Raw genomic sequence first — 16,500 nt, 5'->3', positions numbered from 1 at the left:
CGCAAAGTTGACTTCTAACTTTATAATTTATATTAGAATAAGCAAATTTTTTTTATGACATTTATATATTAAAAAAATGAAATCATAGATTTTTTTTAATTTAATTAGTTGTATTTAGAATATACTTCCAGTATAATTGATTTTCAATTGCTAGCATAATGCCAAATTGCATAAATTAATTTGTACTGACATATTTATTTATACTACTATATTTAATTATTTAATAATTCAAGTATTAACACTAAAACAAAAAGATTGTTCATTATTTTTTTATAAATTATAACAAAAACTTAGAATATTGATAACATTTTAAAGTTAAAGAAAAGTCAATATAATTTATAAAATCATTTTTAAAAGAAGATTTTATTTCTAAAGAAAAAAAATATTAATACTACTTTCATATATAAAACAAAAAAAATTCCACCTTATTCTCAACTTACTAAAAATTTCAGTTTAGTTTTTAATCTAGAAATCATTTCTAATAGAAAAAACAATAGAAATGTTAATAATACTTCTAAAATAAACAAAATAAAGCTAAAAAATTCTTTACTTACAGTGAGCATTGGAGTTCCAGTCTGAATTCCAAGTTCCTAAGAAAAAAGTAAAAGGAATATTAGTATGGTAATATTCCCAAAAAAAATTGACTATACTTTTCTCTTAACTCATATTTTTCCAAGATATTAGTATCTAAAATAATAAATTTTAGATTTAAGAAGTTGCTTTTAAAGAAAAATAATAAAAAGGAATATTAATAACATTCTAAACCAAATATTTTTTTTAATAAAATGGCCTGTTGTTAAAAAAATATAACAGTAAAGGCCAAAAAAAAATTTTTATTGAATAAAACGGTTTGTTACAGATCAAAAAAAAATATTTTATTTTTTTCTTTCAATAAAACAGTCTGTTAAAAGTCAAAAAATTAAAAAAAAATTATCTATTATCAATCAGATTATCCGTCAATTACGTATTTTCAAAATTTTATGTATTATACTATGCGTAATGCTGCTTATTAGGAAATTCTAAGGCATTATGCTGCTAATTAGTAGAAAATCGCTGGAATTTCAAGGCGTTATGCTACTAATTAGTAGAAAATTGCCAGAATTCTAAGGCGTTATGCTGCTAATTAGTAGAAAATTGCCAGAATTCTAAGGCGTTATGCTTCTAATTAGTAGAAATTTGCTGGAATTCCAAGGCGTTATGCTGCTAATTAGTAGAAGACCACTGGAATTATATATATATATATATTTTATTAAAAAATACCATTGACTACACAAATTAAAATATATGACATATATAAAATGATTGTTATTACGCAAACTATATATATAACCTTTTAAAAAATCTCAAAATTTATGCAAATAAAATTTTATGACTTTTGGAAATTTTACTAATATGGTTAAGCAAACTTACATGTGACCTTTATATGTATTTTTCGGGGTTCTAATAATGCTATTGATAAATTTAATTTTAATTATAACAAATTTTAAATTAAATAATTTAAGTATTTTATTTAAATAAAAAAAAAACATATTAAAAAATAATATTTAATTATTTTAATTTAATTCTTTAAAATTAACATTATTAATAGTAAAAAATGCTATTAACTTAAATATCAATAAAAATAATATTAAAGATCATATTCTTAATGGCAAAAAGTTAAAATCTATTGAAATATTTAAAGTTATTTTTTAATTAAACCTATAAAAAAGAATATTTACATAATATATAAGCATTCATTATTATTAATAAATAATAAGTATTTTTTAATAGTTTATAATTAATTTTTTTTATGTTATTATAAATAAATGGGCGCTTTGCAGTAGAAAATGATGAAACTACTAAAAAAATTCAAATTTTCTTTTATATGCCAAAAATATTCCAAATGCTATAATTTATTCAGATTTTATATTAACTCGTTTTTTATTTTTTTTAGTAGTTTCATCCTTTTCTACTGCAAAACGTTCAAATATTCTTTTAAAAGGAATTTTAAATTAATATTTTTAATGTACAAATTGTTTTTAAATTAACAGATAATAATAATCAATTTAAATTTGCAAATTTACTTTTTAATTATATAAAAGTAGTTAAAAGAATAAAATCAAAAATTATAAAATTTTTATATTTTTATATATAATTTTTTAAAATACCAAATATTAATTAATAAATTTAAGATAATATTAAATTTAATAGCTAGTAAATTAACTATTTGTATTTGTTATTACAATCATAATATATTGTACATATTTAATAAAATAATAAAATAAAATAAATTTTTTTTTAAAAAAAATAGATAGTAAATTTATATTTTTAAAAAGAAATTAAATATTAAAATAAAAAAAAATAATAAATAAATAAATTTAATTAAAAATATATAAATTAAAAAATTTTTTACTTAAAGGTAATTATTACCATTGGTCAGAATAATCAATTTTTACTGGCACTATATTTTTTTAATACTGGTTGATTGTCATAATTCTAGTTACTGGTAATTACTCCTGGTGATAGTTAGAAAAATCCAATTAAAAATTAATTTAATTTAACTTTATATATATTTTGATTAGAAACTTATATAATATATAAAATTTTTTTTGATGATATTACAATAAAATTTTAGGAGTAATAAATTTGGTTTCAAGTTCCAGCCTTTAAATTATTTCAATTATCCTAAATGGAAAAAACAATATGATTATTTTATTTGGTCATAAAGGCATATAAAGAAGGCACTAAGGAAATTCTGAATATTTTAGAAGTTATCAATAAGTTGCAAACTTATAATAATCAAAAAAATATTTGTATATAATAATATATAGATAAAATTAGATTATTTAAATAACAAAATTAATAGAAAAAGAAAGTGATAGGGCTAATAGAAGAGGTACTTTGTTTTGTAATATACAGTACTTTGCTATTTTTTTTTTACTAGTTTTATTATTTAATATTAAATTTAATTAATATAATAAGATCGCATATTTATTACAAGTATACAAGTATTTTCAATACTTCTATATACCATATTTAGTGGGAATTATGGCGATTTTGGCCAGGATTATAAGGATCTTGGTCGGTATTAAGTGCAAAAAAGGGATGATTATATACCGCAAAAATTCGGTAATTGCTAGGGTCATTTAATTGCTGATCCTTAAATAATATAATAATTAGATTCAAGAGTGATTCAAGTCAGTGACGTATATAAATCACGTGATACCCGAATATTATTTTTTTTTCAATTTTCAGTTTTTTTACAGTTTTTTTTTTATAAAAATAATAAATAATATATTAGCCCCAGTCATCTTGAGCATAGCGTCCCACGACAAGGCTAGAGCAAATACATAATGACTTGGGTAGAGGCCACAATGTTGCATAGCAGTTTGGCGAAACTTTTGTCCAGACATCAGCTCAAACACTTTTCACAATCCTGACTTATTTTTAATGACACTAGATAGAATTCAGTTTTTTAAAAACCGATCTAATTTAAAAGAAACATATTTTAAATTGAATTATTTTTTAAAAAATCTTTGTTCCATTATTTTTCATGTTCTTTCTTTACCTTATTAACTTATTCTTTTGTTTATTTATTTTAATATTACTTTTACTGTACGTACAATTGTATGAAATAAATTATGATACATAAAAAAAAAGCTATATATATAATTCTTATTTATATCTTAAACATGTTACATTTATATATATATATATATATATATTAGATATGAAAAGTATAAAATATCACCATACTGTTTCTCATTAAACCTTGGAATGATATTTCCTTCATTAAAACACTTGTTCTTTTTTTACTTTCATTAATTACTTTACTTTTATCCCTCATCTTGTTATGAATCTTATGATTTATGAATCAACGATAAAGGCCGCAATTATAGCAACTCCTACTGTTCCAGCTACCATAAATTGCAATATACCATTTTCAACTATCAAGTATCTATCTAACATATGTTGAAATTGTAAATAATTCAATAAAGCCCATAATAACGTGAAATTTCCTAAGAACATGAGAAATAAACCAAGTATATTGGAATGATTAGATGTTGGTAATGGTATAATTTCAAAATGAAAATAATAAGCTATTCCAACTAAAACTAAAGTTGTTGATAACCGTAACCATGATAAAAAGTTCCTCTCTAATGCTAAAGAAAAAGTAAATTTAAATAAATACGTAAGAAATTAAGAATTCTAAAAGATAAAGTTTAAAAGGATTACTTACAGAGATTGTCACGCGCAGTAGATCCAACGTTTTTAACGACAATGGTTGTCGGAAAAAATGAATGTGGTTTATTGGAATGGTCATGACTACGTTCGAGTAGAGCTTGGCTTTCTAAATTTAATTCGCTGACAGAAGATGATGATCTAGAAAAAGTTCCGTATCTATTTGTTACTTTTATAAGATCGTTTAATAAAGCAGTATCATCATTTGACATAATTAAAGAGATTTTTTTTTTAAGAAAGAAAGGAGTTGAAAGAATAAAAGTCCAAAGAAAAAAAAAGAAGGAAAATTGACACTACAATGAGGATATAAATTTGGTGTAATAAATTTTTTTTACCAAAAAAAAACACCTTTATATTTAATTTTCCATTATAGTTTAAACCATACACAACTTACTAATCAATCACGGAAATGCTAAATAATATTAATAATATACACTTATTACATCAATTATTACAGTAATTCATCCTTCAAAAATTTCGTTATTTATTAAATCTATGTCGTTTGCATATACACATATTCGCGAATCATCCATCCGTCTATCACTACTCGATTCCTTGCGTTGTAAAACATAAATCTATCTTATTTTAGAAAAAGCAAGTTTCACATACCTATTTGTTTATAAATTGCGTGCAAATAAATATAAAAAATGTCATCGGATGTTATCAGCTTTTTTAGTATAGATGTCGGTTTTTCTGGTTTATTTTTGTTTTTATTTTTATTTAATCTGCGTGATTTATGTTGATATCGCGTGATTTCGTAAATATAATTTTAGGAGAAAGAATTGGTACGACACTATTTATAACAATTCAAAAATCGAATTACAGAATAAAATTATTAATTATTAAATGATATTATGATATCGTATTTGGAGCTCCGCAAGCAACTTTATTTATACACAAACAATTCACGATACTAAGTAATAAACTACTATTTCTAATAAACTAATACAAGTATACTGTAAATATCCTAGTCATTATTCAATAAAATTGTTGGCGAAAATATTTACACATCAGAACGTCAATTCTAAAGCTTATGAACTTTTTTTGTCAACTCGAACAACCGACAATATTCTTCCTCAGTTAGGAAGACGTCGATCATTCATGCCATTTTTAGCATATCTTGGATATGAGGTGCCGTTGCACTATGTACATTAGTCACCCTTCCACCCTTCTTTAATTATGTCGCAATACTTGATTTATGAATATCGTTAACTATAAAAAGAAAAGGAAAAAATTAATTTTTATGTCAAATTTGGTATAAATAGATGAAATTTACTTACGACTGTGAGGAACGATAAAATCGGTAGGTTTACTATGAAACACTTTTTTTAAAAAAAATATATATATATTAGTCTTTAAAAAAAAATAGTAAATCTTCCCTGTTATAAAATGAAATATATACCTTCTTGTTCCTCTATTTCAATTAAATAAAAAGTAGATTAATATAACTAATATAATTTTTTTTTAAAAAAAAAAAAGTCAATCGAATAAAATAATACCTTCAGTCGCATTTTTGGGTTCTGGTAAGCCTTCAAAATCATATAATTTACTTGATGAATTGTTTTCATAAACTCTTTCATCCACTTGTTGAGATATCAACTTAAATAATTGAGCCAAACTTAGGTACTCAGGATCTTTGGTATCACCAATCATTAGTTCATCTGGTATAATGTGATAAAGAGATTTTTTAATTTCCCTTATTTTTATCAAAAGTGTATCAATATCAGGTCTTTTTAATGGGTCAGCATCCCAACATTGTTTCATCAAATTTTCATATTCTAAAGGAGTTTCAGGAACTATTTTTGGTCTCATTCCATTAACTATGTTCATTGCAAGTTCATAATTATGATAATATTTTTGAAATGGTGGTCTTCCGGATGACATTTCCCACATAAGTATTGCGATACTATAAATATCCGAAGCAAAAGTATATTTTCTTCCGACGAGAACTTCTGGTGCAACGTAAGGTAAATTTCCATATATGGTTTTTAATGGTTTATCGGCGGGTCCACAAAATCCAAAATCCGAGATATACCAATAATCAATTTTTTTTGAATATAAAATATTTCCAGAATGTAAATCTCTATGAATAGCTTTCTCATTATGAATTATATAAAGTGAATTTATAATATTAGAGACGATTGAGATTCTTTCTTTCCAAGTCAATGATTTATTTTGTTTTAAATAATTCCTTAGATCTGTATCCATTTTAGCCATAACAAGATAATATTTATTTTCGTCTCTAGTTAGACCATAACATTGAACAATTACTGGCCTTTTGTTACTACTTATGTTTGAATGTGTTTCTGCCTGTAAAAAAATAAAAAATAAATACATTATACTGTATATATATTGATATATACATATATATATATAATTAATTTACCTCTTCAAACCAATGTCTATCAGCACTTTCAACATTTTGTAATCTTTTAAGAATTACTTTAATATTACCTGATCTAATCAATTCTTTTTTTTTAGGATCCCATTTATGAAAACATCCATCAATCCAATCCGCTTCATATATTTCAGAAAATCCACCTCTTGTTAAATAATTAATATTTCTTAATTTATCATATGGGATCCATTCAATTATTTTTTTTGGTGAGAGAGTTCCAATTTGACAATTTTTTATTAAATTATCAATACCATTATTATTAGATGTCCATATTGAAAAATTTTTTATTAAAAATTTTCTAATACAATATTCACAATAATAAGTAGCTAAACATTCTTCTTTACAATTTTCACAAATTCTTTTTTCTCCCTCTTTATAAAGAACTTTATAATAATCAAGATCTTTTGTTAATATTTTTATCGCTTTCTTTATTTCACTTTTATTAAGAGAATTATCATTATAAACTATTTGTTTCATGAATTCAACTTGTTTATTAATATCATTGTGAATACAAAAATCTATTAAAGAAGTCGCTCTATTAAGAGCAATTCCAATTAATTCTTTACGAATTAATGGCATAACGTTAGTTTATTAAATTGAAAAGATAATTTTATGAATTAACCATTCAATTTTAACTAAAAAAAATTGACGTTACACGATGACAATACACGTACACTAACACAAAAAATTTATGTATATGCCGTCATTCGTTGACGGAGTTTCAAAATATTACTTTCGATCATTATTAAATTAAGGAATTGATAAGACATAAAAAGAAAATTGCAAAGAAAATATATTCAAACAATCTAACCATGTTTAGAAAAACGCCTTTTACTATCAAACTATACAAATTACTTAGAAAATATATTTTCATTCAAATATAACCATAAAAGGTTTAATTATTGGCTAAACCCGAATTTTTTATTTGTAAAAAATTCACTTTGTTTTAAAATAAATAAATAAATAAATAAATAAATAAAATTATTGAATAGTGTTCAAAATGGTTTTTACAACAAATTCAATATTTCTTGATAATCTTGAAAGACTATTGGATTCTAATATAATTAAATCTTTCAACATATTCTCATTATTATTAACATTAACATTAACATTATTATTATTATCTTCTTCCAATTCCGGTCTATCTATTATATGTCTATTAATTTTATAATAATTTGGCCAAACCATTTTATCAAAATAATTTGGTGGATCAACCCATCTTCTACCTAGAATTTTCCTACCATAAATATATTCTCTCCTCTTTTTAAGTATATCATAATCAGCTTCTAAAAATAATTTAATATCTAATTCTTTAACAACATCAGAATTTATATACAATAAAAATCCATCAACCAATACAAAATTCAATTCTTTCTGTTTCTCTGATAAAACATTTTGAACTTTATAATTTAATTCTTTAGCTAAATTATTTAATTCATTGGATTCAATATCATGATGTATATGATGATTCTTTTTAGGTTTAAATGTTTTTGCCAAACCAAAAGAAGTATGTAATTCATAAAGTGAACCAATAAAAGATTCAAAATCTATCGCCTCAGGACATTCTCCATTTGCGAGATTGGTCATCGGATCAATCGGAAGTTGTTCTCTTTTCTTTTTGTTTCATAATTAAATAATTTTTCAGTTTTTTTTTTTAAAAAAAAATTAACAATTTTATGAAATTAATGTAATAAACTACCTTGAAATAATCATCTTGATGTAAAATCGTTGAATTTGGGAAAATTTTCTGTAACCAATTAGCTAACGTCTGTAAATATTTGTTGGATGACAAAAAAATGATGATTTTTATAATCAATAATCAATCAAAAAATAAATAAAAAAAAAAATGACACTTTTGATATTTTATTGATGATGATATAAACGTACAGATTTTCCAGTGCAGGATGCTCCACTAAAAAATAATTTTTATATATAAAAAAAAGTTCAATAAGTTTGAAATTAAATAAAAACTCATAATACAAGAATATCTTCTTTACCTTATTCCTATCGTAATAATTTGTTTATTTCCCATATTATTTAATTAAAAAAAAAAGAGATAAAGAATTAAAGAATACTAACAGCCTTGTTAAATAGGCCTGTTTGTAGAACATTCTGTGTCACATTAACGAAACTGACACGCCTTTGGTTAAATGCTGTACATTGTACAACAGTTCTTTATATCGTTTCTATCGTTTATGTACTTGTAGTTGTACCGTAATACTAGTAATAAATTACTGCGCGTAATTAGATAGAAAACTAATCTTGTGTTAACGTTACATTCGTTACGAGCAATATGCTTGATTGCTTGTACAGAAAAAGTAACGATCTTAATGGTCAGGGAGACAGGGACTTCTTGATCGTTTTAAAGATTCGTGTTCTAAATGACGACTGAATCACGTGATCGACGAACAAGGTAACACAAACCTCTTTTTAAATATAAAGTTTGCTATATTAAAGTAATCCCGTTAATTTACGAATTTTAAATTTTTATAAATTTTTTCCTTTACAGTTTTTCCTTTCTTCATAATAATACAATAACTTTAATAATAGGGTAAACCTTACAGAATTTGCGTGAGGCGGATTTTTTGATCCGAAATGATAATGCGATGCGCCTCGTTTGCTATATATTCTCATTATATCAATATACTACCAATCACTTTAAATAAATATTTCATTATAATTTTATTCCGCTTTTCTTTATTTACAATATTTTTAATTATTATTTGTTTACAAACACGTATGAACGTGCAAAAGGTAAATTAGTTCTAAATAATGCATAACTATCTATTAATTGCGATATATACGCAAAAAAACTCATAATATTTTACATTATTTATTTTTAGCAAAAAATCAACTAGAATCAAATTAACATATTTTTTAAATGTCGTCAGTAATCAAGAAAGTTTCCGGTCCCCAATGAACATGTTTATTACGTTTATCATTTGTTGGTGGTTTATATAATTTTTCATAATCAGCTATGGCAATTTCCATTGATTGATCATAATCATTATAATTTTCATCATCAATCAACATCATATCATCATCATTAGAATCATTCATATCGTTATTAATATCCTCATTATTAATATCCGCATTATTAATATCCGCATTATTATTAATATTCTTAGAAATATTATCTTCGGTGAATTCTTCATTATATGTTCCATTAAGAATATTATCAATATTCAAAAGAGGATCCTTTCCACTAGTAAGTACAAACATGATTTGCCAATCTTTCTCATCCAAATCTTTCTTTGCATGTCTTTGAAACATTAGTTCACCTTGATTGTAAACATATCGTAATACTTGACAACGTAATTTTTTCAAGCCTAACCATTTAGAAACTCTCAAAATAACATGCCATTGTTGTTTATTCCACTAAAAAAAGAAAAGAAAAGATTTGAGATTCTGTACTACTAAACATACTAACTTAATTTTACTTACCACTTCATATAAAACATTATCACAAAAATTCACCAACTCTGGAACGTCAAATTTATGACTGGATCCCAAGTATGCTAGCACAAACAATTGATCTTGATCTCTTGTTTCAACTGGATAACCATACCTGGTATTAAGAAAAAAAACAGATTACATATATGTTAAGACTAATAATTACCCCATACCTTTAGAAACCCACATTTGGGTTGTTACACATTTGTTTCAATGATACCATTTATTTACGCCATAAGAACAATTGAATTTTACTCACAAAAAAGCAATAAAATTTTGAAAATCAATAATATCATAAAGTAATTCAACTTTTTCTTGTCCTTTATATTCATATAATTTGTTTATAGCTATTTCCCTATTACAACTATAATCATGAAATAAAAAATTATTTCCATCTTCTTTGATTTTACGAGCAAATAATTTGAAAATTTTTTTAAAAAAACCAGAAACACAATATAAAATAGATGTATGAGCGTAAATATGAAAATTATCAACTCTTAAAAGAATATTTGCAGTTGTTGAATCATTAAATAATGATCGAACAAATTCTGCTCTATCAATGTAAATTTGATGTTTTGGTGGCATTTTTTTTAATGAGAGAGAAAGAGAAAGAAAGAGTGATATGATAAATTAATAAAGGGGATGATCATTTATATTGATCAAATTTTAAATTTAATAATTATCATTCGTCATTAGTTTGAAAAATTTTATCAAAGAAGTTCATTAATTAATAATATATATGAATCATTGAATCTTTCCGTAATAGTTCTATTTTAAAAACCGTTTTTATTCATGAAAGTGGTGTGAGTGGTGTGAACATGTGATGGTAATTATCTACGCCCGCATAAATGTTGAAAACCTGTCAGAATGTCAATTAAAATGACAGATACAAAGTTCGGAAAATTATTCGTCCACGCTTATCAATATTAATCGAGGAATTATTAAAAATATTTGTGTTACAGTTGTATTTTTTCTCATAGAGGTTTGGTTCTTTATCTAAAAACGGAATAATTCTATTAAAATTGGAAATTTGTCGTCTGATTTCACAATGCAAGGTATATATAATGTATAATGCAAACTATTTCTCCCCCCTTTTTATTTATGTTTATCAATAGGAAAAGCCAGAATTTTTTTTAAATTTTGAATTTGGTTAATTTGATTGCATTTTCTTCACTTTTCAAGAAACCGTAGAGAAAACAAAAAAAAAAAATTATATATATATATATACATACAAATTTATATATTTTTTTCATTAATATGAATGAGAGTAGAATATTATTATTATTATGTATGTCAATATGTTCATCATTTTTAGGACTCTACATTTTTATAGAAGTTAAAACATGGACACAATATAAAGAATATGAGGAAACACCATTCCCATCAACACCTTCACCATTTAATTCAGCAGATATGGTTGCATCCGCTTTAACATCTGTAACAAATTCTCATATTATAACTTATAATGAATATTTATCAAGAAAAGAAGAAGAAAAAAATGATAATAATAGAATTTATGAAGAATTGAATTTTCAAACATTTTATAAAGCTTATTTAAGTGGAGGTATAATATCATCATCATCACATCATAAAGAACATGATGATAAAAAATATTATAATTCTACTTTTAACGTTTATATTGAAAGTTTAACTGGAATTAAATTATTAATTCAAAATTTAAATTATAAAACAAAAGTACAAGAATTAAAAGAACGTATATTAGATATTGGAATTGTAAATGATACAACATCTCAAAGATTAGTATTTAATGGTCAACGTCTTATAAATACTAATGAATTAAGAAATTATCATATTGGTAATAATAATATTATTTATTTGGATATTAGATCATATTATGAAGGAGGTTCTAATAATAATAATAATATTATTATTATAAAATATTTAAATTCTGATTTTTTAAATTCAGAATTAATTTTACAATCATTAAAAATGAAAAATATTAATAAAAGTAATAAATGTGAATGGATGAGAATATTTTTAACAACAACAAAAGAAAGAAATTTCATTAAATATTGGCCTTATTCTTATCATGGAACTTCGACAAGAAATGCAAAAAGGATTGCTGATGATGGTTTTATTCATAGTAAAGGTTATAAATTTAATTTTAATCATGGAATTTTTACTACTCCTGATATTAATTTAGCTGCATCTTATGCTAATACTTTTATTTATGATGGTTCTAAATATTTGGTTTTATTCCAAAATCGTGTTAATCCAAAATCATTGATTAAAATCCCTTTTAAAAGAGGTAAAGGAAGTAAATATTGGGTATCTCCTAGTGTAGATGATGTAAAACCTTATGCTTTATTAATTAAAAAGATTGGTTATTGTAAATGATTGAATTTTTTCTTAATTTTTTCTTTAAAAAAAAAAATAATAATAAAATCTTTTGTATAGATGATTGCCTAGTTTTCATGTAATAAAACTGCGCCAAAAAAAAAATTAAATAAAAAAAAGTAAAAACAATAAATCTTTTTTGAGATGATTCTTTTTTTCCTTTTTCCATTATAAAAAAAGTATCCCCATTAAAAAAAAATACGCCCAATCCTTTATTTGGCAGTAAATTTGACCTTCTAAAGTTTTGTTTGATTATCTTACCCAATTTTTGATCAGGAATGAGATTCAGATAGGAAATTCATGATGACATACCGCATCATGATCAAAATCAACTGCGCTTCGCGTAAAATGTATTGTTCGTTTCTTTTATTATGATATCCCATTTTTTCAAATAATTATTAAAAAATGATTATAATTTAAAAATGTTCATTATTGTTTATTTATTATTGAAAGAACTTTCATTCTGTCATCTATAAAATGTTACGAAAAAAGTTCTTGCGAATTATGCAAGGAATTCAATTACAACAATAACTACAGTACATAATATAAACCTTAAAATAATAATAACGATATGCACAAATACCGCTAAAAAATTTTCTGCAGGGAATATCATTGAGAATTTCAAGGAACAGGGTCATACTGTATTATAGTCATTATTTCAAAATGAAATGTATCAAGGTAAATCAGCACAATCTTGGTTAGTTTTGAACTTAAAATTTGAATGGTACCATTGTTGTTTGTCAATAATCACGTTCCGTTTGATTTGTTATACCGTATCTTGCATATTATCGGAAACTGAAACCCATAGTACATTTATAAAGTCCATGATAGGCTTGCTCGTGGATTCTCTTTTAAATATAATTCGGTGTACTTGTACGTAGTAGTGCATATATAATGATATATATATATATTGCGTATAAGAAAGATAAAGATTTAAAATGTAATATTTTGAGTCAACATTAATATGCGGTAGATTCGCACTACGTTGTTATGTTAGAATGTGTAAGTGCGAAGAAGTTTAATCCCATTGTTTCCATTAGTAAATTTGGAAGTTATGTTTTATCGGAAAATCTATAGACAAAATTAAAAAAACTATCATATGAAAAATATGACTTGGATATTAACGGAAAGAAATCAAAAAAATACAAGATAGCGTCACGTATCAAGCAGAAACAATAGCTTATTTATATGAAAAAATACAAGTGTGATTTAGAAAGTTGTCATTTACAGCTAGATTACAACTAGTACGTATCAAAGATTATTGTAAACTGTGATACTTTCTAGCGCAGTAAAAAAGAAGGCGATAGTTTTCATCTTTTTATTTATTCTCTTCTATTATCAAGAAAACGAATATATAGAAGTTAAGGAATTTAATGTGAAGAGCGAATTTCAAAAAAAAAAGTTGTTCACATATGGTACTATAACATGCAAACTGTTAAAACAAATATTAATATATCCCTTTGGGATGTGTACATAGTATCAATGCTATCGACAAACGGTTCTATGTTACTGTTAAAAAAGGGTACACAAGTATCATTAGTCTGTTTTCGTGTGTTAGCAGTCAGTTTCATTTTTTAGTTTAAATATAAAACACAAATTTATGTGGTATTTTTCTTTGGTGAATAATGAAAATTACTCTGTATAGTCATGATTATTCACCTTAATAATGATATCAACGATACTGTCACATAAGGAAGTAAGCTGAGAGCTTTCCAAAAGACTTGGATGTTTTATCGATCAAATTAAAGAAACTGGACATTCTTACAATTCAAACGCAACGAGTATGGATATTAAAGATAAAATAGCGTCATCAGAATTTCCACTCAAAACAATTATTAATATTTTAAGTGAGGAATTATCCGTAAAATCAATCCACCACCCGTCAAACGGTTATATAAAATTTAATCAGCTTAGCTGATGATTTAAGAAAATATTTTGTGCAAGAACGATAAATAAATTTCACTCGATAATTTCATATTATTACATGAACAATAAATATAAAAACAACAATTTTCTACCTCTATCAAAAACAATTTATCCATTTTTTTAAAAACATTTATCGTTTCACTTTTTACGAAATATGCCTAAAACTACACTCACTTCCGAACAGAAAAAATTAATAGACTTCGAAGAAATTACACCAGATAGACACGATTTTGCTGTCATATTATTTTGCAGCCGAATTATCGTACGAATACAAATTAAATGTTTCGAAGAAACTGAAACATTTTTGAATAATGATATCAATAATATCGTCCGTAAGGAAGCTGAAAGCTTTTCCGAAAGACTTGGATGTTTTATCGATCAAATTAAAGAAACCGAACATTGTTACAATTCAAACGCAACGAGTATGGATTTCAAAGATAAAATAGCGTCATCAGAATTTCCACTTATTAATATTTTAAGTGAGGAATTATCCTCTAGACCCCGTAAAATCAATCCACCACCCGTCAAACGGTTATATAAAAATTTAATCAGCTTAGCTGATGATTTAAGAAAGTATTTCGTAAATTGTGAACATAATAATAAGATCCGACCAATATATTTTTCAGAAAATTATTTCATATATCAAGAAGGAACCCCTAAAGGAGATGACGAGAACTTTATATCATTCCCCGTGTCTTTAGTTTGGTTACCTACGTTGACCCTCACGGATGAGATTAATCAAAAAATGCATCGGCTTTTCATCTTCGAAAGAAGCCCGAATTTTTAAGTAAAAGAGCACCCACATTTCGATCACAATTATTAAGAATGAATGGTGTTCAAAAACGGGTCAATAAAAGTAAAATGGAAAAAAAGATCCAGAAAACAACGAAAATTCCAAAAAATAGACGAAGGAAATACTGCACATCATATGATGACATAGAATATCCTTCGATAGAACCAATTGAACCGCCAGTACCCATGACTTCAATTAGAGCAATCTTAAATCATAGTAATCAGTTACCATCAGTATCAAATTGGCAAACTACTACAATTACCGAAACACAGAACTTGGTGAAAACGTTCGATCAATTTAATTTCCGAAAATTATGTCCGTGTATATTAAAAGAATGATAGTAATATTCTACTGTCATTATCTCATTCGCACTAGAAATTCTACGTTGTTATGTTAGAATGTGTAGGTGCGGAGAAGCTTAATCTCATTGTTTCCACTAGTAAATTTGGAAGTTATGTTTTACAATTAACGCATCAGAAAAATTTTTTGTTTACTCTTGTTTACTCTTTAAAATAATTCAATTAATTAAAATTTTTTTGTTGAAAATTAGACACTATTAATTGTACTCCAAAAAATCTATCATATGAGCTTTATTCAAGAAAGTTGTCATTTACAATTAAATCCCGCTAGATTACAACTAGTACGTATCAAAGATTATTGTAAATTGTGATACTCTATCATTCTTTCTAGCGCAGTAAAAAAGAAAGCGAAAACGAATATATAGGAGTTAAGGAATTTAACGTAAAGAGCGAATTTCAAAAAAAAAAAAAGTTGTCTGCATACGGTATTATGATATGCAAACCAAAATCCTGATTCCTGACTGGGAGTTTTAGATTAGTTAATTTTTAAAATCTTATAATATACTGTATAGTTAAAATAAAAAATTGTTCCTTTTAATTTTATTAATAATATAGTAATTTGCATTAATATTAATAAAATTTGGAAACAATTTGCAAATATTTTGCGTTAATACTAATAATTCAAGTTATGTATTTTTTTTTGCTGACCGCAGTGACTTATTTGTTTAATTGGAAAATTTATACCCTGAAATTTATATATATAAACATGACGTCATGCCGATCATTTGCCGATCATTTCCAAAAAAGAAACAACGTAATTTTCGACGAAAAAAATTTTTTTTTAAAAAAATAAAACTTAATATATTAAAGCTTTGTATAGCCTTCAAAATTATGACTTATACAGTAGGTAATTTTGCCTGCTCTACAAATTTACTTAATACCTTAGGAAAGGTTATAAATACCATTTTTGACATTTTAGACAATTTATGACTTGGGGTATCAAATCTCACCAAGGGTGAGGAATAAATTCACCCTTTTTTTTAAAAAAAAAA

General features: G+C 24.7%; 7 protein-coding genes across 7 annotated transcripts; 3 read left to right on the top strand and 4 right to left on the bottom strand.

Moving 5' to 3' along the window:
• Positions 1 to 3,846: 3,846 nt before the first annotated feature.
• Positions 3,847 to 4,433, bottom strand: OCT59_021668 (uncharacterized protein; the record flags this gene model as incomplete). The annotated part of the gene is made up of 2 exons (XM_025320905.2): positions 3,847 to 4,142; positions 4,220 to 4,433. The coding sequence occupies 2 exons, from the start codon at positions 4,431 to 4,433 to the stop codon at positions 3,847 to 3,849; spliced, it is 510 nt and encodes a 169-aa protein (XP_025170286.1).
• Positions 4,434 to 5,398: 965 nt separating this feature from the next.
• On the bottom strand, positions 5,399 to 5,874 carry OCT59_021667 (uncharacterized protein; the record flags this gene model as incomplete). Its single annotated transcript, XM_066146676.1, has 4 exons — positions 5,399 to 5,433; positions 5,502 to 5,543; positions 5,624 to 5,635; positions 5,721 to 5,874. 4 exons carry the CDS (start codon positions 5,872 to 5,874, stop codon positions 5,399 to 5,401), a joined length of 243 nt encoding a protein of 80 aa, XP_066005787.1.
• Positions 5,875 to 7,532: 1,658 nt separating this feature from the next.
• Positions 7,533 to 8,651, bottom strand: OCT59_021666 (uncharacterized protein; the record flags this gene model as incomplete). The annotated part of the gene is made up of 4 exons (XM_025309524.2): positions 7,533 to 8,233; positions 8,319 to 8,387; positions 8,507 to 8,531; positions 8,617 to 8,651. The coding sequence occupies 4 exons, from the start codon at positions 8,649 to 8,651 to the stop codon at positions 7,601 to 7,603; spliced, it is 762 nt and encodes a 253-aa protein (XP_025170283.2). The 3' UTR covers positions 7,533 to 7,600.
• An 845-nt stretch (positions 8,652 to 9,496) lies between these two features.
• Positions 9,497 to 10,746, bottom strand: OCT59_021665 (uncharacterized protein; the record flags this gene model as incomplete). Its single annotated transcript, XM_025320903.2, has 3 exons — positions 10,332 to 10,746; positions 10,064 to 10,187; positions 9,497 to 9,997 (listed from the first exon to the last, which is right to left on the bottom strand). The coding sequence occupies exons 1-3, from the start codon at positions 10,655 to 10,657 to the stop codon at positions 9,497 to 9,499; spliced, it is 951 nt and encodes a 316-aa protein (XP_025170282.1). The 5' UTR covers positions 10,658 to 10,746.
• A 424-nt stretch (positions 10,747 to 11,170) lies between these two features.
• Positions 11,171 to 12,530, top strand: OCT59_021664 (uncharacterized protein). Its single transcript, XM_066146675.1, has one exon. The coding sequence runs from the start codon at positions 11,330 to 11,332 to the stop codon at positions 12,428 to 12,430; it is 1,101 nt and encodes a 366-aa protein (XP_066005786.1). The 5' UTR covers positions 11,171 to 11,329; the 3' UTR covers positions 12,431 to 12,530.
• A 1,980-nt stretch (positions 12,531 to 14,510) lies between these two features.
• On the top strand, positions 14,511 to 15,143 carry OCT59_021663 (uncharacterized protein; the record flags this gene model as incomplete). Its single annotated transcript, XM_066146674.1, has 1 exon — positions 14,511 to 15,143. One exon carries the CDS (start codon positions 14,511 to 14,513, stop codon positions 15,141 to 15,143), a length of 633 nt encoding a protein of 210 aa, XP_066005785.1.
• Positions 15,144 to 15,181: 38 nt separating this feature from the next.
• Positions 15,182 to 15,487, top strand: OCT59_021662 (uncharacterized protein; the record flags this gene model as incomplete). The annotated part of the gene is made up of 1 exon (XM_066146673.1): positions 15,182 to 15,487. The coding sequence occupies one exon, from the start codon at positions 15,182 to 15,184 to the stop codon at positions 15,485 to 15,487; it is 306 nt and encodes a 101-aa protein (XP_066005784.1).
• Between the last annotated feature and the right edge of the window lie 1,013 nt (positions 15,488 to 16,500).

The sequence above is a fragment of the Rhizophagus irregularis genome, chromosome 30, assembly GCF_026210795.1.
Source record: "Rhizophagus irregularis chromosome 30, complete sequence".
Lineage (NCBI taxonomy): Eukaryota > Fungi > Glomeromycota > Glomeromycetes > Glomerales > Glomeraceae > Rhizophagus > Rhizophagus irregularis.
The sequence above is the reverse complement of the archived record's forward strand: the minus strand, read 5'-3'. Positions and strand labels throughout refer to the sequence as shown.